This window comes from Ranitomeya imitator, chromosome 7 (genome assembly GCF_032444005.1).
Source record: "Ranitomeya imitator isolate aRanImi1 chromosome 7, aRanImi1.pri, whole genome shotgun sequence".
Taxonomy (NCBI): Eukaryota; Metazoa; Chordata; class Amphibia; order Anura; family Dendrobatidae; genus Ranitomeya; species Ranitomeya imitator.
Genome location: NC_091288.1, coordinates 40954609 through 40976539, shown reverse-complemented (window position 1 = coordinate 40976539; position 21931 = coordinate 40954609). Strand labels below are relative to the sequence as shown.

General features: G+C 49.6%; 1 protein-coding gene across 2 annotated transcripts in view; it reads right to left on the bottom strand.

The window, feature by feature from the left end:
• The window catches only part of UBR3 (ubiquitin protein ligase E3 component n-recognin 3), a 171625-nt gene extending 149695 nt beyond the window's left edge, over nt 1-21930 (bottom strand). For both annotated transcript variants that reach the window (XM_069733106.1, XM_069733107.1), the window contains exon 1: nt 21423-21930. In XM_069733106.1, coding sequence (XP_069589207.1) covers nt 21423-21853 — 431 coding nt within the window. In that variant the 5' untranslated portion in view covers nt 21854-21930. The remainder of the gene's footprint in view (nt 1-21422) is intronic.
• Between the last annotated feature and the right edge of the window lies 1 nt (nt 21931).

The window sequence follows — 21931 nt, the reverse complement described above, 5'->3', positions numbered from 1 at the left end:
GAAATTGTTATATCGCACAAAGGGATAATGTTATATTTTTGGGGACGTTCTAAGAAGGTTCTGGTTCTCCTCCATCTGCAGTCACACATCCATGTAAAGTGTCAATGTGGTGTCTAATGGTTACTCGGACAGCACCCGTACCCATAGAGTAGTATGGATCGATACACACATCCATGAAGATCTGGGATCTGAGCGAGAGATCCACGAGACTGAGTAAGACCTACTCCGATCCCAGATCAGACTTGGCCATATAACGGATGCAAATCAGAAGGCTTCTGTGTCTCACGGATCTATTGCTTATTGATCAACTTGGAAAATATGAATACATGCAAAAAACCTTTCCGGGGTGTTTTTGTTGGCTTGAGAAAAAAAGCATCTGGATGTAACTAGGGTGACACCTGAGGGGAAAAAATAAAAACACTGTCCGTTTCTGATGGATGGTAAAATTCACACAGTTCTGTGAACGCAGTCTTATGGGGATGGTGCAAAGAGGCACTAACTCCTGGGGAAAAGCTCTCCAGATTGTTACATTACTAAGACAGGAAGATGATCGTTGGTGCTTGTTAGATTCTACGTAGATGGAAGGGTGAGGGAGGCGCTAGAGGCAGCACTACTACCTACACACCTGCCCCTACATAGAATTTTATGAGCACCAACTATCATCACGCTTTCGAGACGTGGTGCTGGAGAAGGAGGTTATCAATACCATGGAAGGCAAGAGCAACAAACATCAATCTTGGAACAAATCATGCCTGACATGTCACTCAATGCAAGGATCACTTAACTATGACTTTTCTATTTTGGACACATTATACAGAGAGAAATCAATGGAGAAAGACATCATGGTCGGACGAATAGAAGCAACAAGGTGAAGAGAAAGGTCAACAGTCTGATGACTTGATACCGAACTTTCAAGATAATGCGGAGAAGACCCTGATGGACCGATCTAGTACTGAACAAAGCTGATCTTCCCACAGATCTTTCATCCATCCAGCCGCCATGGATAGAGCTGAAGGTAGTTCAAATAAAAACCATAATCGCCTAGCTCAGCAATGTAACAGTGTCTTCACTGAATACAGATTTTACCAATGATCTGAGAACTTTGAGAATGAATGATCAGTCCTGGAGGAAAGAAGCAGATTTCACTGAGAAGATCAATTACAAAGTTTTACTTATTTTCATGCAGACTAATAATTAATGAAATAAAAATGATGATGGTATCTCTTTAACCCTCCCTCCCAACTTATCAGAAATACGTAAAGAGAATGGTCACTTCATCTAGGTGCACAGATTAAGTAATGTGCAAAAAAATTCCCTAAACCAGATCTATCACCAGACTTCACAACAGAAGCTGCAGACATTATTAAATAGATTTTAGACTTGATGGGGCCAGTGTACTTACTTTAAGAACCAGGTCCAAATTTTGGTGTAACCCTCATTTTAATAGGAGCATTTTTACATAGCTCTAGCTACATTAGCAAGAGAGTAAAACTAATATGACAACATTATTATACAGCAATTATGACATTTAATATTGTAGCAAGTACATCAGCCTCAGACATAAGAATTATTTCAGACTGTATTGTGAATCTTGCAACAGATCATCTCAGGATTAGGAGCAGGGCTGTGGAGTCGGTAAGCCAAACCTCGGACTCCTCAATTTCCCCAACTCCACAGCCCTTGTCACTGCTGAGCATGTACATAAAGTGCAGCACAGATTCATCTCCACTACGACTCCACAGCACTGGTCACAACTGAGCATGTGCATAAAGTGCAGCACAGATTCATCTCCACTACGATTCCACAGCCCTGGTCACAACTGAGCATGTGCATAAAGTGCAGCACAGATTCATCTCCACTACGATTCCACAGCCCTGGTCACAACTGAGCATGTGCATAAAGTGCAGCACAGATTCATCTCCACTACGACTCCACAGCCCTGGTCACTACTGAGCATGTGCATAAAGTGCAGCACAGATTCATCTCCACTACGATTCCACAGCCCTGGTCACAACTGAGCATGTGCATAAAGTGCAGCACAGATTGATCTCCACTACGACTCCACAGCCTTTGTCACTGCTGAGCATGTGCATAAAGTGCAGCACAGATTCATCTCCACTACGATTCCACAGCCCTGGTCACTGCTGAGCATGTACATAAAGTGCAGCACAGATTCATCTCCACTACGACTCCACAGCCCTGGTCACAACTGAGCATGTGCATAAAGTGCAGCACAGATTCATCTCCACTACGATTCCACAGCCCTGGTCACAACTGAGCATGTGCATAAAGTGCAGCACAGATTCATCTCAACTAAAAGCCCAGATCCTGAGATCAGGAAGAGAACAGACATTTATAGGACTTTTGTTTCCCAAAAAAATCATACTATTTAACCATTAGGAAGATCTCTAAACTACTGAATTTTTACAGCCTAATATATAAATGTCCAAACAATTCTATGAAAATCACAGTAGCCTCCCATGTGCAAAAAAACACTAACGGAAAGTCTGAAAAGCATAACCGCTAATGTGACTCCATATTAAGAAGGGAAAGTAATTAGAACAAAAACATGTTTGCAATAAAAAAATAAGTAATGATACTTAGTTTATGCAATAAAATGCAAATTAATTACAGTATGTAAATATCACACAATGTGATCTTACGATTTTTATTTTTAGATTCTCTCACAGTTGACATGTACCTACGATAAAAATTACAGACCTCTCCATTCTCTGTATGTGGGAAAACTTGTAAAATCGGCAGTGTATCAAATACTTATTTTCCCCACTGTACAGGCATATAACGCCACTTATTAGGTCACTTCCACAATAGAACATTGCTTTCGGCTTTGTGTTGCAGTACAGAACACAAGCGGCTGCGTAGTTTGGCTCGCTCCTTTCCCTGCGCTTTCTGCTCGAAGGTGACAGGTGATGGGACTTTTGATGTAATGTATAGGCAATGATGAAACATGAGAAACGTTTCTCCCTTGGCCCGGGTTAGAAGTCGTGTGTGAGCGCTATTTATGGTGCTGGCTACAAGAGCCTGTAAACAGTAATGAGCAAGCGGCCCAGAGAGGCGGCCGCGGAGGGGCCGCTCACTGCAAGACCACCACACAAGGGTTGTTTTATTATACAATGAAAAAAAAAAAAAAAAAACGTTTTAATAAACCGTATGTGTCACTAGCGATGTAGGTTGATACACAAGATAGGGAACAACACCCCCTAATTTTGTTGCACTGGGGACTCTACTAAAATAAAGGATCCTCTGGGGAATGTATTTCTGCATAACTACCCTGTGAGCCACGCCCCATTGTAAAAGTAAATCTCTGGAACCATATGTCGGATTTAAAAAAAAAAAAAAACCTCAGGCAAAAACTGGACAATTTACTTGGCAACAAGTCCTTTTTTAATAGTTACAATATGCCCTCCATACTAGCCTGATCCTACAGTCTTCGCCCCCAATCTGCCCTTAGATTAGGTAAACTGGTAATAATCAGGGTACAGACGGCAGCGAGTAATACTGTGGGGGTCAGAAGACACAGCCATGGAGACATAGCAGATGAATAAACATTAAAAAAAAATCTAAACTCATGACTTTCTTGGCTGTGAAGTTTTCTAATTTGTTTCAGCAATATAAAAAAAAAAAAAAAAAAAAAAAAAGGCTGAGAATGTGGTTGAGCTATACTGATAAAGGTTTGTTCCTGGGCACGAGGAACCAATAGACTCATCATAAACCAGGCCAGATGACATGAAAACACCACTATTGCCAGAGAGGGTTACACAGTGGGGTAATCGAGGAGAGTAACATCGATCGTCTGATGGAAGCAGCTGCGGCGCACCGGCCAGCGCTGTCTGGTGTCGCAGGCTTAGTCCTACACTCGGAAATGGGAGGAAATTCAGGAGTTTATTGTATGGGCACATCCATTCCCATAAGGTGACCAAGTCTATCTAGCATCACGTCACACTGAGGAGTCTGTGCCCGCCATACTGACCCATAGACTATTTGTAGGTCTGACCTATTATTAGGGTGGTCGCCTCCGCCCAGCGCTGTAAGGAGGTGAGGCTGGGCAGGCACGCAGGCTTCTGTTTTATGTACGACACAGAAAAGTCTGACTCACATGAACGTTGGCACAGACTTCTAGGCGTCTCCCATTATGGTGACCTATAATAACATCCCCATATAGCAGCAGCGCAGAGCGGCCAGCAGACGGCATGCAAAAGGTGTGTGACCGGATGAATAAGCTGCTGGAGAATAAGGGGCAGTGTTCTCAGACAACGAAAATTGGGGCTAAAGAACAACAGGACCAATTCTCACCCGATAAGCCCCCGACGCACTCAAATTAGGGGACAATCAATAAGGGGATTATTGGTTCTTTCCTATTTAAAGCCAACTTTTTTATAAATAAAAGCTATTTTAGATATACAATGAAGAGTCCCATCATGTAAAGGCATATTATGATATACCATCACTTTTTGGTCAATGAGATGGGGGAGGCGAAGGGGTTTAACCTTCAGGACTTCCACCGATCCTGAGAATGAAAGGGCTGTGTTGCAAGATTAGGGCCACAATCCCTTAAAGGGGTATTCCCACCCACAGGATAGAACATAGAAGTTGAACAGATCTGGATCCCACCAGAGGAACCTGATTCTTTCTTGAAAACGGGCCGCCGATGCTCACTGCTGTCAGAGGTGGTGCGAATTCTCCTACAAATGAATGGCGATTCCGATCTTTCTCCACCGACGGACCCCAAAGTACAAAAATTGAATTCCCTTTTAACGGTTTTCCGCAGGGCTGCAGCACACAGACCACCCGATGTGCAGGGAACGGCCGCACATCTACGTACACGTTGTGTAAGGAAAGCTTAAAAGGGGAAGCCAAGGGATCCCCCCCCCCCGCTCACTCATGATCAGTGAGGGGTCCTTGAGGTCAGAAAACCATTGAAAATAGTAAGGGCCCACTTTAGCAACAGCCGGAACCTGTATTATGTCCAGTATATAATAAAATGTGCAAGGTGTCGATTCGCAGGATGACACCGTGCCGTGTAGAGGTGACGCTGATCTGCAGAACAACTTTATCATACGGACGTATGGAGAGATGCATCTGATCACAAAAAAGTCCTGGTTGGGAGAGTGCAACCGCATGCTGCAGAGCGGTCTGTCACTCAAAGGCCGGGGAGTGATTCCAACACGTCACTGAATGGTAAGCGCTGACTGTTACACCCTCCTGCACCGCCTGATAACTGCAAGATGGAAAAGGAAGATCAAAAGAGGGTTGTGCCGTCCAAATCAATAAGTACGGTATGTCATGCGAGTACAAAGCGATTTTTCTTAAGTAGCATTTGTATGCAATGAGTTTTTAACATCATCTTTTATATAATGTAATTCTCTGTTAGGCTAGGTTCACATTGCGTTAGTGGGTGTCCGCTGACGGAATCCGTTACATGGCGCAGTTAATGCTATGTAACGGATCCGTTAGCGCACCCATTGACCCCAATGTATCTAACGCATCGCTAACGTATGCCATTTTTGGCATGCGTTAGCGATGTCCCGTTATTTTCTGAAGGACCTCGAAAGCTGCTTGCAGCGTCCGAGGTCCGTTTCTCGCTAGCGCAGATCGGGCATCTGCGCTAGCGGGATCGCTAAACGCAATCCCTTCTTGTACATTGCGTTAGCGCATTCCGTTAGCGTATGCGCTAAACGGATTGCACTAACGCAATGTGAACCTAGCCTTATTGCAAGCTAGTTTACTAATAAAACTATTCTTTATACAGACACATATAATCAGTGCTTTGCGTGTGTATTTTTCTGTACTTGTTTTTAGCTAATAAATAAAAGAAAAAAAAATGGCATGGAGTCCCCCTTATTTTTAATAAGCAGCTAAGGGAAAGCAGACAGCTGCGAGGGCTGACATTAGTAAGGGTAAAGCAGTTCACAGCTTGTAGATGACAGAGTTTACCATGAAAACCGCCGGCTGTGACCTGTGGTAACCTTCATGGCTGAGTAGTGCCGAGTGGTCACATTACTGATGTCACTGCTCATCACCGCCTCCAGATGTAGCAGAGGCGGGGGATTGTCGTAGGACCTCCTCATTATGGATTTACGGTGAACCCTTATTGATCTCTTTTTTAGTAATAAATGAGTCGGAGAGTGCTTTTTACAATAAAAGAGTGTGCGTGCGTGCGTGTGCCCTACGGGGTTAGTAATGGGGCTGCCTGACAGACGCCTTTCCATTGCTAACCCCATTCCTGGGGCGGCTGGTTATTAGTAGATCCATGGCCCCTTGCCAGCCTATTAATATCATCTCACAGCTGTCTACTTAGCCTTTACTGCTTATTAAAAACAGGGGGAACCCCACATCAACTGTCAGGGAGTTTATCAACCCTTCAGGTGCTTTTCAAGAATTAATGCAAAGTGGTATGACAGAAATGAAAATGTGTATTTTTACCACCTAAATGCCTCTAACTTCTGAACAGATTACAACAGCCGGCAGACTCGGGTATGTGTCCACCTTCAGGATGGCCGGCGGTTTAGTCGGAGCGGCAAACCCGCTCTGCACTAAGCTCCGCCCCCTTCTGGGACACGATGATGCCGGATGTGCTCATAGCATCCCATGCATAGGGCCCTGTGTTATAACTTGCGGCGCCGCAAGGTACACGGACATGCTGCGATCTTAAAAGACGCGCCGCATGTCCAGAGTCGCAGGGCCGCCACATGCGTGTTACCACGCATAGTGGAGACGGGATTTCATTAAATCCCCTCCACTATGCTGTAACATCTGGACGCTGCGTGTTTGACGCTGCGTCTCTATGCAGCGTCAAACACGCAGCATTTCCTGCACGTGGAAATATTCCCTTAGGCCGCTATTTAGTCATGAATTGCCACGGCAAACATCAGGACCACACAATCATGATCTGAGGGCAACAATTGGGATAAATAGGAAGCCCCCACACTCTGTTAACCATTTATATTGATGTAGTCACTATTGACAGCAGCATCTAAGGGGTTAAACAGATATGGACGGTGCAAACACTGACCGTGGCTGATGCAGAAAGTTGTCAGCTATAGTGGACAGCCGACAGCTGCGGGATTGTCACAATGTATGGGGAGGCTATTCTCTTATATCTCAGGTCAGTTAAAAGACGTATTGGCTGTCATTAAGGGGTTAAAAGTATTTAGTACCCGTGAGAAAGGACAAATAGAAACATACGTGGACAGTCGGATAAAAAGACAACCAAAAACTAAAAAAAGCGCAACCGACCAGATAGTCCACTAAAATATAAGTTTTTTCAATCCATATAATATTACAGTGAGTAGTACGGTAGCGGGAAAATATACGGGATAATAAAAACAGCAAGTATCAATAGAAATACAAAAGGACGCGTATCCAGGAAAATATTAAGTAAAAATAGTTTTTTTTAGTTTTTCATTAATAAGATGGGAAGATGCATGGATAGTGGCCCCTTCTCATACTGTTAACACCGACCCCCAGCTGTCTGATTTACCTCAGTTGGTTAAAATAAGGGGGACCCCACACCGTTTGGTTTTTGTTTTTTCATTAAATTTAATTATTAGCTACAGGTACAAAAAAAAACTACCATACATCCGCACTGCACTAATTATCTATCTCACCGATATATTTCTATGTATTCTGACAGTTCGGGCTGTGAATTTACTCTATTTAGCTGATGTAATGTCGGGTTTCCTATTTAATGGCTGCATAAAAATCGGACGGCATACGCATTACTGTGTTTCGTGCATCATTTTTTTTTCGCACCCACTGACTTACATTGCTGAATCTCGTCCAATATACGCGGCCACTCGCACCATGAGCACGGAGTCATTCGATAACAGTCAGAGTGCAATGCGATTTTTTTATGGGAATGCACTAGTCCGAATTACAGGCCCTTATTATTAGACGCTGCTCCAGTTACACAGCAAAACATGGATAAAACGCGGTTTACCTGCAGATCACTTCTGTAGCGGGCAGATTCCTTCTGAAAGGTTATTCTCATTGCATAAAACATGGAAATATTGCAAAGTGTGCATTCACCGCTTATTAAAACTGCTCTCCGTGATCAAAACGGAGCAAACCGTTTATTCCACAGTTTGTTGCTCTTTGCCGAAGTTCCCAGCCACCGCTGCAGTCTATCAGTTATCTGCCAAGCGAGAAGCGCGGTGTTACAAGCTCTTTGCTATAGAGCTTGCTTGTAAGCGCTGCTCCTTAGCTGGTCGGCTTGCTGCACTCTGCCAGCGTCCGTGATCCTGCGCTCCCTAATGCTGCAGAAATAGCAGAATCGGAAAGTGCGCGGTACGGGCCAACAATCAGGACCGCACCACCCCCGGGGGGCAAGCACGAAGTCGGGAGGCAGAGGGGTGGAGCGCACCCCTGAGCTGCAAACATCAGATAACTGCAATGATCAAGCAATTTATTTTTCTTCCTCCCAGCATTTTGAAAGCTAATTTTTTGTCCTTTTGATACAACCTATTGAGTTTTGTTTTGTTTTTTGCATTTGCAGGACGTGCTGTAAAGTTTTTTTCTGCGCTATTTTAAGAAAACATACAGAAAAATATTAACAAAAAGAAATTCTATCAACATTTTTAGGGTTTTTGCTCTTCCACATTTGCTAGGTTGCAATTACATACATTGCCACTTTTATATAAGTATATAGATGCCGCAGTCGGCAGCGTCCAAGGGGCCAAACAGCCGAGATCACAGGATCAACAATCGCTCCTTATTATCAAGTCATCAGTAACGCTCACCCTAGCCCGCAGGCTACGTTCCCACGATGAGCATTTGGTGCATTTTTTTTTTTTTTCCAGTTGCATATTTCCATGTGCAAGAAACAGAGCATTTTGTAGTTCCACAGAAAAAAACATTTCGAAAAATCTCATACTCACAGTGCTGGGTTTGTTTTGTTTTTTGTTTTTGTAAATGTGCAACATGTCAATTTTTCTTGCAGTAAACATGGGATTTATTAATTGCAGATGTTCCCCATGGAATTGAAGGAGATGGAAAAAAAAAACAACATTTGCATTTTCTTACTGAGTTTCCGCAGCGGTAACGTACGGAATCTGCACATGACTATCGGGAAATTTTGATCCCAGTGAATTAAAGAAGAACTCCCAAAAAAATTATTTCATTTAAAATATGACATGCCAAGAAGAACAGCGACGGAAAAAAAAAAAACACAAAAAAAACTAAAAAAAAAAGCAAATTCTCATTCTGGGAACTTAACCTGAGAATGAGTGTCCATGTTGCAGATATGATGAGGATACATTCAGGTTACTCTTTAATTACGGTACTTTCTTTACATCCTCAACATTCTTGACTTTATTTTCGCCAATAAGTAGAACATGGAGAAACAAAGCTGAAGTCAAATCCCAGTGTTGTGGATTCTAAGGCCGGCTTCACACTCAGCGTATGAAAATACGGTCCGTATATTACGGCCGTAATACGCTGAAATGTCCCGAAAATAGTGGTCCGTAGCTCCTCCGTAGGCAGGGTGTGTCAGCGTTTTTTGCGCATGGCATCCTCCGTATGTAATCCGTATGGCATCCGTACTGCGTGGTTTTCTCGCAGGCTTGCAAAACCAACATACCGCTATAGAATATATATATATATATATATATATATATATATATATATATATATATATATATATATATATATATATATATATATATATATATATATATATATATATACACACACACATATATATATATATATACACACATGTATGTATATATATTAATATTTATTCCAGCGCTATACAGCTTGAAAGCCGGTAATTCAATTACCGGCTTTTTCTTTCTCCTTCCTAAACCTGACATGATTTGAGACATGGTTTACATACAGTAAACCAGGTCTTCTCTCCATTTTTTTTGCAGATTCCACACTACTAATGTCAGTAGTGTGTATCTGCAAAATTTGGCCGTTCTAGCTCTTAAAATAAAGGGTTAAATGGCGGAAAAAATTGGCGTGGGCTCCCGCGCAATTTTCTCCGCCAGAGTAGTAAAGCCAGTGACTGAGGGCAGATATTAATAGCCTGGAGAGGGTCCACGGTTATTGCCCCCCCCCCTGGCTAAAAATATCTGCCCCCAGCCACCCCAGAAAAGGCACATCTGGAAGATGCGCCTATTCTGGCACTTGGCCACTCTCTTCCCATTCCCGTGTAGCGGTGGGATATGGGGTAATGAAGGGTTAATGCCACCTTGCTATTGTAAGGTGACATTAAGCCTAATTAATAATGGAGAGGCGTCAATTATGACACCTATCCATTATTAATCCAATTGTAGTAAAGGGTTAAATAAAACACAAACACATTATTTAAAATTATTTTAATGAAATAAAAACAATGGTTGTTGGAGTATTTTATTCTACGCCCAATCCAGTCACTGAAGACCCTCGTTCTGTGAAAGAAAAAACATAATAAACCAACAATATACTTACCCTCCGCAGATCTGTAACGTCCAACGATGTAAATCCTTCTGAAGGGGTTAAAACATTTTGCAGCAAGGAGCTTTGCTAATGCAGGCTGCTCCTCCCTGCAAAACCCCGGGGAATGAGTCTAAATATAGATCAATGAGCTATATTTAGCTTCATTTGCGGTGAAGGTGAGGTGCCCTCTGCTGGATGTCCATAGATCGTGGGAGCTTTCTAGGAAAGTTCCCACGATCTATGAACAGCCAGCAGAGGGCGCCTCACCGCAAATGAAGCTAAATATAGATCATTGATCTATATTTAGACACATTCCCCGGGGTTTTGCAGGAGTAGCATTGCATTAGCAAAGCTCCTTGCTGCAAAATGTTTTAACCCCTTCAGAAGGATTTACATCGTTGGACGTTACAGATCTGCGGAGGGTAAGTATATTGTTGGTTTATTATGTTTTTTCTTTCACAGAACGAGGGTCTTCAGTGACTGGATTGGGCGTAGAATAAAATACTCCAACCACCATTGTTTTTATTTCATTAAAATAATTTTAAATAATGTGTTTGTGTTTTATTTAACCCTTTACTACAATTGGATTAATAATGGATAGGTGTCATAATTGACGCCTGTCCATTATTAATTAGGCTTAACGTCACCTTACAATAGCAAGGTGGCATTAACCCTTCATTACCCCATATCCCACCGCTACACGGGAATGGGAAGAGAGTGGCCAAGTGCCAGAATAGGCGCATCTTCCAGATGTGCCTTTTCTGGGGTGGCTGGGGGCAGGTGTTTTTAGCCAGGGGGGGCCAATAACCGTGGACCCTCTCCAGGCTATTAATATCTGCCCTCAGTCACTGGCTTTACTACTCTGGCGGAGAAAATTGCGCGGGAGCCCACGCCAATTTTTTCCGCCATTTAACCCTTTATTTTAAGAGCTAGAACGGCCAAATTTTGCAGATACACACTACTGACATTAGTAGTGTGGAATCTGCAAAAAAAATGGAGAGAAGACCTGGTTTACTGTATGTAAACCATGTCTCAAATCATGTCGGGTTTTAGGAAGGAGAAAGAAAAAGCCGGTAATTGAATTACTGGCTTTCAAGCTGTATAGCGCTGGAATAAATATTAATATATATACATACAGTGGGGCAAAAAAGTATTTAGTCAGTCAGCAATAGTGCAAGTTCCACCACTTAAAAAGATGAGAGGCGTCTGTAATTTACATCATAGGTAGACCTCAACTATGGGAGACAAACTGAGAAAAAAAAAATCCAGAAAATTACATTGTCTGTTTTTTTTATCATTTTTTTGCATATTATGGTGGAAAATAAGTATTTGGTCAGAAACAAACAATCAAGATTTCTGGCTCTCACAGACCTGTAACTTCTTCTTTAAGAGTCTCCTCTTTCCTCCACTCATTACCTGTAGTAATGGCACCTGTTTAAACTTGTTATCAGTATAAAAAGACACCTGTGCACACCCTCAAACAGTCTGACTCCAAACTCCACTATGGTCAAGACCAAAGAGCTGTCAAAGGACACCAGAAACAAAATTGTAGCCCTGCACCAGGCTGGGAAGACTGAATCTGCAATAGCCAACCAGCTTGGAGTGAAGAAATCAACAGTGGGAGCAATAATTAGAAAATGGAAGACATACAAGACCACTGATAATCTCCCTCGATCTGGGACTCCACGCAAAATCCCACCCCGTGGGGTCAGAATGATCACAAGAACGGTGAGCAAAAATCCCAGAACCACGCGGGGGGACCTAGTGAATGAACTGCAGAGAGCTGGGACCAATGTAACAAGGCCTACCATAAGTAACACACTACGCCACCATGGACTCAGATCCTGCAATGCCAGACGTGTCCCACTGCTTAAGCCAGTACATGTCCGGGCCCGTCTGAAGTTTGCTAGAGAGCATTTGGATGATCCAGAGGAGTTTTGGGAGAATGTCCTATGGTCTGATGAAACCAAACTGGAACTGTTTGGTAGAAACACAACTTGTCGTGTTTGGAGGAAAAAGAATACTGAGTTGCATCCATCAAACACAATACCTACTGTAAAGCATGGTGGTGGAAACATCATGCTTTGGGGCTGTTTCTCTGCAAAGGGGCCAGGATGACTGATCCGGGTACATGAAAGAATGAATGGTGCCATGTATCGTGAGATTTTGAGTGCAAACCTCCTTCCATCAGCAAGGGCATTGAAGATGAAACGTGGCTGGGTCTTTCAACATGACAATGATCCAAAGCACACCGCCAGGGCAACGAAGGAGTGGCTTCGTAAGAAGCATTTCAAGATCCTGGAGTGGCCTAGCCAGTCTCCAGATCTCAACCCTATAGAAAACCTTTGGAGGGAGTTGAAAGTCCGTGTTGCCAAGCGAAAAGCCAAAAACATCACTGCTCTAGAGGAGATCTGCATGGAGGAATGGGCCAACATACCAACAACAGTGTGTGGCAACCTTGTGAAGGCTTACAGAAAACGTTTGACCTCTGTCATTGCCAACAAAGGATATATTACAAAGTATTGAGATGAAATTTTGTTTCTGACCAAATACTTATTTTCCACCATAATATGCAAATAAAATGTTAAAAAAACAGACAATGTGATTTTCTGGATTTTTTTTTCTCAGTTTGTCTCCCATAGTTGAGGTCTACCTATGATGTAAATTACAGATGCCTCTCATCTTGTTAAGTGGTGGAACTTGCACTATTGCTGACTGACTAAATACTTTTTTGCCCCACTGTATATGTGTCTCACTGACATATATATATATATATACCTATTCTATGTGTACACATTTATTCTACCTATTGGACTGTAAGCTGTCAGTGTGATTTTACTGTACACCGCACTGAATTGCCGGCTTTTCTCTCTAACAGCGCTGCGTATTCTCGCAAGTCACACTGCTTGTCCGTGTGTAATCCGTATTTTTCACGCTTCCATAGACTTTCATTGGCGTATTTCTTGCGCAGTACGGTGACAAACGCAGCATGCTGTGATTTTGTACGGCCGTAGAAAGCCTTATAATACTGATCAGTAAAATACGGCAGATAGGAGCAGGGGCATAGAGAATAATTGTGCCGTATTTTTTGCGAGTTTTACGGACGTAGTTTCTGCGCTCTTACGTCCGTAAAACTCGCAAGTGTGAAGCCGGCCTAAGACTCCAAAACTCTGAGTTAGGCCGGTTTCACACGTCCAGATAATTTCAGTACCGGAAAAAAAAAAAATCGGTACCGGAATTATCCGTGTGCCCCTACGTTTCTGTGGCACATCAGTGTGGCATACGTGCGCCGCCCGTGTGCCCACTGGGTACCACACGTATCAGCATCTGGTGCTGAAGCCAGCGATTCATATCTTCCCTGCAGCAGTGTTTGCTGTAGAGAAGATATGAATAGTAGTGTTTAAAATAAAGATCTATGTGCCCTCCGCCCTCCCACCCCCTGTGCGCCCCCCCCCCCCCCCCCGCACTGTGATTAAAATACTCACCCAGCTCCCTCATTGGCTGTCGCTGCTTCCTTCCTCTTCTGGCCGCATCTTCTCCTGTATGCGGTCACGTGGGGCCGCCGATTACAGTAATGAATATGCGGCTCCACCCCTATGGGAGGTGGAGCCGCATATTCATTACTGTAAATGAGCGGCCCCACGTGACCGCATACAGGAGAAGATGCGGCCAGAACAGGAAGCAGCGACAGCCAATGAGGGAGCTGGGTGAGTATTTTAGTCACAGCGGGGGCGCACAGGGGTGGGAGGGCGGGGGGCACATATATCTTTATTTTAAACACTATTATTCGTATCTTCTCTGCAGCAAACACTGCTGCAGGGAAGATATGAATCGCGGCTTCAGCACCAGTGGGGGGGGGGGGGACAGCGCTTACTGTAGCGCTGTCTCCTGCACGGCACACGGACTGCACACGGACAACGTCCGTGTGCGGTACGTGTTTTACACGGACCCACTGACTTTAATGGGTCCGTGTAATACGTGCGCTCCCACAAACACCCGACATGTCTCCGTGTTTGGCACACGGAGACACGGTCCGCAAAAAAATCAATGACATCTGTACAGATGCATTGATTTTTATGTGTCTACGTGTGTCAGTGTCTCCGGTACGTGAGGAAACTGTCACCTCACGTACCGGAGCCCACTGACGTGTGAAACCGGCCTTACGGTACTTTGCAGGTGATGTGCGGCACCATGTCCGACATAGTTTCCCTTTACCATTAGATGGCAATCACTCAAAATATCCGGACAGGGAACCAGTCTTGCTCCATATTAAAACTCCTATATTTAGATTTCTCGCACCCCCGAAGCCATGTGACCGAGATGTAATTTGGGTTGCAAAATTAAATCATCCCATGTTTGTAAAACCCTCCCTCGTCATAACTGGGCTGTATCACATATCAAAAAAATCACAACACACCACAAAGTAAGTGAAGCGACCTAACAATGCAAACACTGCGACTGCAATGCTGCCTAAAGCGCCATTACACTACTAAAACTACAAAAACAGAAGCTCATAAAGGTCATTAAACAAGCACCACCACCATATGGAAACAGTGAACAGCGCAGCTCTTCAGGTTTAAGACTCTGTGCACACGATGCGGATTTGCTGCGGATTTTTCCGCGCAGAAACGCTGCAGATCCGCACTGTGATGTACAGTACAATGTTATTTTAAATGGGAAAAAAAAGGCTGTGCAGATGGTACGGAAAAATCAGTGCAGAATTGCTGCGGATTTCAAAGAAGCGCATATCACTTCTTTTGTGCGGATCTGCAGCGCTTCTGCACCCCTCCATGTTAAAATTCCGCAGTGGCAAAAACCGCTGAAAATCTGCACAAAATCCGCATCAATTCCGCATAAAAACTGCGGCTGCGGATTCTGCCAGGAGATGCGGATTTTGTGCAGAAAATTCTGCACCTATTTTCCTACGTGTGCACATAGCCTAACAGCCGCTGTCGAGAACTGCAGCTCAGCTATTTATTAATTCTGCAGTACCTCAGAGCGGCCACTACAGGGTGCACGGAGCTGTGCTGCTCGGCTCTGTTCACATGCAGCAGTCACTGGAGCTGATGGACGGGTGCGACGGGTATAGCACCTCCACCGATCTGATATTAATTATTTATTCTAAGGATAGTTCAGTCATTTTTTTTAAATATTATTGTCCATTGAAAAAAGATTGTGATGGATGATCATCCATTTTCTTATCGTGCATGTCCAGAAAACTACAGGAGTCCAGAGACGATTGTAGCAATAACAGGTCCATTCAAAAATGCAAATAGATACAAACCAATTTTTACATTTTTTAAAGGGGTCGTTCCCTTTTTCAATCACTATATTCCCCCCCCCCCCCCCCCCCCCCCCCCCCCCCCCCGAGATAAATAATAATCTCTGGTTCCAGCAACGTCAGCCCTCGCTCTCCCGGAGATCGCATCACACTTATGTCATGCGATCACTGTGAGCGATCATTGCCGGATTCAATGTCCCCTCCTTTGGACGCAATTGACATCCGGAGAAAGTGAAAGCTGTGGTGGCTCCCGCCCAATGTCAGGGGGGACAGTGAAGCGCCCTCAGGGATTGCGGTACATAATGTCACCCGATCCCCGGAAGAGCTGGTGCTGACAATGCTGGAACGCTGCCAGTATCGGAGACGGGAATAAGCAGCATCATTTTATTGGAGAAAAAAAACTGTGATTGAGAAGGTGATGTCTGAATAGTGGACAATCCCTTTAATTTTTTTTTCTACTGGATCCCTTTCAAATTGAACAGATTCCAAGGTGACGTGAACAATATGACTGGTGACGCAACGTTTAGCCATTTATGATCCTTTTTCCACAGACTTCAATGTAAGGGAAAAGGGAAAAAAAAAAAAAAACACATTAGCGTCCATTCACACTGCTGTGATTTTTGGAACAGAATTAAAAAAAACGCTTGCAGACATTTATTTGCTCTGTCCAAAACAAAAAAAAAGCAGATGAAATGGAGGCAAATGGAAGACCCCTTTTTTGAGACTTTAGGACTAGTGATGAGTGGACGTGCTGGGATAAAGTGTTATCTGAGCATGCTCGGGGGCTAACCGAGTGTCTGCAGAGTGCTCGAAAAATATGTTCAAATCCCACGAAGACACTATTAGCACCCGAGCATGCTCAGATAACACTTTATCCAACCACGCTCTTTCAGGAGCATCAGGTTTTCTATGATGAGTATTTGGGGGTTATTGATGCTGCAGATTTTCCTGGCTGGCCTCCACTTGTAGTTCTCCGGCCTCTCCCTCGGTCACAGACAGGAGGCCGGTGGTGTGAGAAGGACGGAGGAGAGGCCGGAGAGCTGTAAGTGCAGGCCACACCCCCCTGCACTTGTGGCTCATTTCCATAAAAACATGCAGACTGATTTCTATAAAATGAAGGCACAGACTTGCAGTCCAGAGGTGCGGACGCCATCTGCAGTACAGGCTCTTTACACAGGGGACCCTAGCTGAGGATCTAAATACCTGCTGACAGGATCCCTTTAATACTGGATCCATTACAAGTGGATCAGAACCGCACATGTGCACAGAGCCGGACGGAACGTTCTAGTTACACTTATGCTCCCAAACTGATCATAAAAAACCCCAAAATCCATCCTGCCGTGTGAGCGCCGCCCTACAGGCCGACTACAGCCCACTAATAAGATGCACAAAGTCGTCTGCGGGTCGGCACCAGAATAATGTAGGATCGATCGAGATCAGCAACAGGACCACCCCAAACATTTCAAGGTGATCCCAGGGGTGGTCAGGGGGCTCACAGCTGATGGTGCAGCTGCATTATTGGATGGCTCTGCTGTGGGAGAGGCGGGCAGCAGCACCATGGAGGCAGCTCTGACGGGGGGCACTGGTACCAAGGGGGCTGCTCTGACGCTGGCTCTGCTGGGGCGGGGTGGTCCCTCGGGACGGCTCTGCTGGGGGCGGTGGTCCCTCGGGACGGCTCTGCTGGGGGCGGTGGTCCCTCGGGACGGCTCTGCTGGGGGCGGTGGTCCCTCGGGACGGCTCTGCTGGGGGCGGTGGTCCCTCGGGACGGCTCTGCTGGGGGCGGTGGTCCCTCGGGACGGCTCTGCTGGGGGCGGTGGTCCCTCGGGACGGCTCTGCTGGGGGCGGTGGTCCCTCGGGACGGCTCTGCTGGGGGCGGTGGTCCCTCGGGACGGCTCTGCTGGGGGCGGTGGTCCCTCGGGACGGCTCTGCTGGGGGCGGTGGTCCCTCGGGACGGCTCTGCTGGGGGCGGTGGTCCCTCGGGACGGCTCTGCTGGGGGCGGTAGTCCCTCGGGACGGCTCTGCTGGGGGCGGTAGTCCCTCGGGACGGCTCTGCTGGGGGCGGTAGTCCCTCGGGACGGCTCTGCTGGGGGCAGTAGTCCCTCGGGACGGCTCTGCTGGGGGCAGTAGTCCCCTCGGGACGGCTCTGCTGGGGGCAGTAGTCCCTCGGGACGGCTCTGCTGGGGGCAGTAGTCCCTCGGGACGGCTCTGCTGGGGGCAGTAGTCCCTCGGGACGGCTCTGCTGGGGGCAGTAGTCCCTCGGGACGGCTCTGCTGGGGGCAGTAGTCCCTCGGGACGGCTCTGCTGGGGGCAGTAGTCCCCTCGGGACGGCTCTGCTGGGGGCAGTAGTCCCTCGGGACGGCTCTGCTGGGGGCAGTAGTCCCTCGGGACGGCTCTGCTGGGGGCAGTAGTCCCTCGGGACGGCTCTGCTGGGGGCAGTAGTCCCTCGGGACGGCTCTGCTGGGGGCAGTAGTCCCTCGGGACGGCTCTGCTGGGGGCAGTAGTCCCTCGGGACGGCTCTGCTGGGGGCAGTAGTCCCTCGGGACGGCTCTGCTGGGGGCAGTAGTCCCTCGGGACGGCTCTGCTGGGGGCAGTAGTCCCTCGGGACGGCTCTGCTGGGGGCAGTAGTCCCTCGGGACGGCTCTGCTGGGGGCAGTAGTCCCTCGGGACGGCTCTGCTGGGGGCAGTAGTCCCTCGGGACGGCTCTGCTGGGGGCAGTAGTCCCTCGGGACGGCTCTGCTGGGGGCAGTAGTCCCTCGGGACGGCTCTGCTGGGGGCAGTAGTCCCTCGGGACGGCTCTGCTGGGGGCAGTAGTCCCTCGGGACGGCTCTGCTGGGGGCAGTAGTCCCTCGGGACGGCTCTGCTGGGGGCAGTAGTCCCTCGGGACGGCTCTGCTGGGGGCAGTAGTCCCTCGGGACGGCTCTGCTGGGGGCAGTAGTCCCTCGGGACGGCTCTGCTGGGGGCAGTAGTCCCTCGGGACGGCTCTGCTGGGGGCAGTAGTCCCTCGGGACGGCTCTGCTGGGGGCAGTAGTCCCTCGGGACGGCTCTGCTGGGGGCAGTAGTCCCTCGGGACGGCTCTGCTGGGGGCAGTAGTCCCTCGGGACGGCTCTGCTGGGGGCAGTAGTCCCTCGGGACGGCTCTGCTGGGGGCAGTAGTCCCTCGGGACGGCTCTGCTGGGGGCAGTAGTCCCTCGGGACGGCTCTGCTGGGGGCAGTAGTCCCTCGGGACGGCTCTGCTGGGGGCAGTAGTCCCTCGGGACGGCTCTGCTGGGGGCAGTAGTCCCTCGGGACGGCTCTGCTGGGGGCAGTAGTCCCTCGGGACGGCTCTGCTGGGGGCAGTAGTCCCTCGGGACGGCTCTGCTGGGGGCAGTAGTCCCTCGGGACGGCTCTGCTGGGGGCAGTAGTCCCTCGGGACGGCTCTGCTGGGGGCAGTAGTCCCTCGGGACGGCTCTGCTGGGGGCAGTAGTCCCTCGGGACGGCTCTGCTGGGGGCAGTAGTCCCTCGGGACGGCTCTGCTGGGGGCAGTAGTCCCTCGGGACGGCTCTGCTGGGGGCAGTAGTCCCTCGGGACGGCTCTGCTGGGGGCAGTAGTCCCTCGGGACGGCTCTGCTGGGGGCAGTAGTCCCTCGGGACGGCTCTGCTGGGGGCAGTAGTCCCTCGGGACGGCTCTGCTGGGGGCAGTAGTCCCTCGGGACGGCTCTGCTGGGGGCAGTAGTCCCTCGGGACGGCTCTGCTGGGGGCAGTAGTCCCTCGGGACGGCTCTGCTGGGGGCAGTAGTCCCTCGGGACGGCTCTGCTGGGGGCAGTAGTCCCTCGGGACGGCTCTGCTGGGGGCAGTAGTCCCTCGGGACGGCTCTGCTGGGGGCAGTAGTCCCTCGGGACGGCTCTGCTGGGGGCAGTAGTCCCTCGGGACGGCTCTGCTGGGGGCAGTAGTCCCTCGGGACGGCTCTGCTGGGGGCAGTAGTCCCTCGGGACGGCTCTGCTGGGGGCAGTAGTCCCTCGGGACGGCTCTGCTGGGGGCAGTAGTCCCTCGGGACGGCTCTGCTGGGGGCAGTAGTCCCTCGGGACGGCTCTGCTGGGGGCAGTAGTCCCTCGGGACGGCTCTGCTGGGGGCAGTAGTCCCTCGGGACGGCTCTGCTGGGGGCAGTAGTCCCTCGGGACGGCTCTGCTGGGGGCAGTAGTCCCTCGGGACGGCTCTGCTGGGGGCAGTAGTCCCTCGGGACGGCTCTGCTGGGGGCAGTAGTCCCTCGGGACGGCTCTGCTGGGGGCAGTAGTCCCTCGGGACGGCTCTGCTGGGGGCAGTAGTCCCTCGGGACGGCTCTGCTGGGGGCAGTAGTCCCTCGGGACGGCTCTGCTGGGGGCAGTAGTCCCTCGGGACGGCTCTGCTGGGGGCAGTAGTCCCTCGGGACGGCTCTGCTGGGGGCAGTAGTCCCTCGGGACGGCTCTGCTGGGGGCAGTAGTCCCTCGGGACGGCTCTGCTGGGGGCAGTAGTCCCTCGGGACGGCTCTGCTGGGGGCAGTAGTCCCTCGGGACGGCTCTGCTGGGGGCAGTAGTCCCTCGGGACGGCTCTGCTGGGGGCAGTAGTCCCTCGGGACGGCTCTGCTGGGGGCAGTAGTCCCTCGGGACGGCTCTGCTGGGGGCAGTAGTCCCTCGGGACGGCTCTGCTGGGGGCAGTAGTCCCTCGGGACGGCTCTGCTGGGGGCAGTAGTCCCTCGGGACGGCTCTGCTGGGGGCAGTAGTCCCTCGGGACGGCTCTGCTGGGGGCAGTAGTCCCTCGGGACGGCTCTGCTGGGGGCAGTAGTCCCTCGGGACGGCTCTGCTGGGGGCAGTAGTCCCTCGGGACGGCTCTGCTGGGGGCAGTAGTCCCTCGGGACGGCTCTGCTGGGGGCAGTAGTCCCTCGGGACGGCTCTGCTGGGGGCAGTAGTCCCTCGGGATGGCTCTGCTGGGGGCAGTAGTCCCTCGGGATGGCTCTGCTGGGGGCAGTAGTCCCTCGGGATGGCTCTGCTGGGGGCAGTAGTCCCTCGGGATGGCTCTGCTGGGGGCAGTAGTCCCTCGGGATGGCTCTGCTGGGGGCAGTAGTCCCTCGGGATGGCTCTGCTGGGGGCAGTAGTCCCTCGGGATGGCTCTGCTGGGGGCAGTAGTCCCTCGGGATGGCTCTGCTGGGGGCAGTAGTCCCTCGGGATGGCTCTGCTGGGGGCAGTAGTCCCTCGGGATGGCTCTGCTGGGGGCAGTAGTCCCTCGGGATGGCTCTGCTGGGGGCAGTAGTCCCTCGGGATGGCTCTGCTGGGGGCAGTAGTCCCTCGGGATGGCTCTGCTGGGGGCAGTAGTCCCTCGGGATGGCTCTGCTGGGGGCAGTAGTACCTGGGCATGGCTCTGCTGGGGGCAGTAGTCCCTCGGATAGCTCTGCTGGGGGCAGTAGTCCCTCGGATAGCTCTGCTGGGGGCAGTAGTCCCTCGGATGGCTCTGCTGGGGGCAGTAGTCCCTCGGGATGGCTCTGCTGGGGGCAGTAGTACCTGGGCATGGCTCTGCTGGGGGCAGTAGTCCCTCGGATAGCTCTGCTGGGGGCAGTAGTCCCTCGGATAGCTCTGCTGGGGGCAGTAGTCCCTCGGATGGCTCTGCTGGGGGCAGTAGTCCCTCGGGATGGCTCTGCTGGGGGCAGTAGTCCCTCGGATAGCTCTGCTGGGGGCAGTAGTCCCGGTGACTCACCCGCTCTCCCGCATGACGTTGCTGTCCCCGCAGTCGCACGCCCCCCCGGCCTGGCTGCGGAACATGTTGAAGTCATGGCCGGCGTGCTCGCCCTGGTTGAAGCACTCTGCGCACAGGGACATGCAGGGGGAGATGCCGCACGTCCGGCACCGGTACGCCACGAAGTTGGCCGTCCACACCAGGCCGCACAGAGTCGCGTTGTCATACGAGCGCACGGCCACACAGAAGTCCTCGAACTTGTCCCCTCCGGCCAGCAGCGACCGGCACCAGCCCAGCGCCTCCCCCGCCGGCCGCTCCGCACTCAGCGCCCAGTCCAGCAGCTCGTCCAGCCGCTCCCGGCTCCGGTCCGTCCGCCGGCTCAGGTCGCCCTTCAGCTGAGCCGCTGTCGCCTCCTTATTATCCCGGGTGACAGGCGGCAGCGGCGCCGCCATGATGACTGCTCGGGAGGTTACTGCTGCTGGGGTTTTACTTTTGTTGTGTCTTCCATACACGGAGCGTCTTCTCGCGAG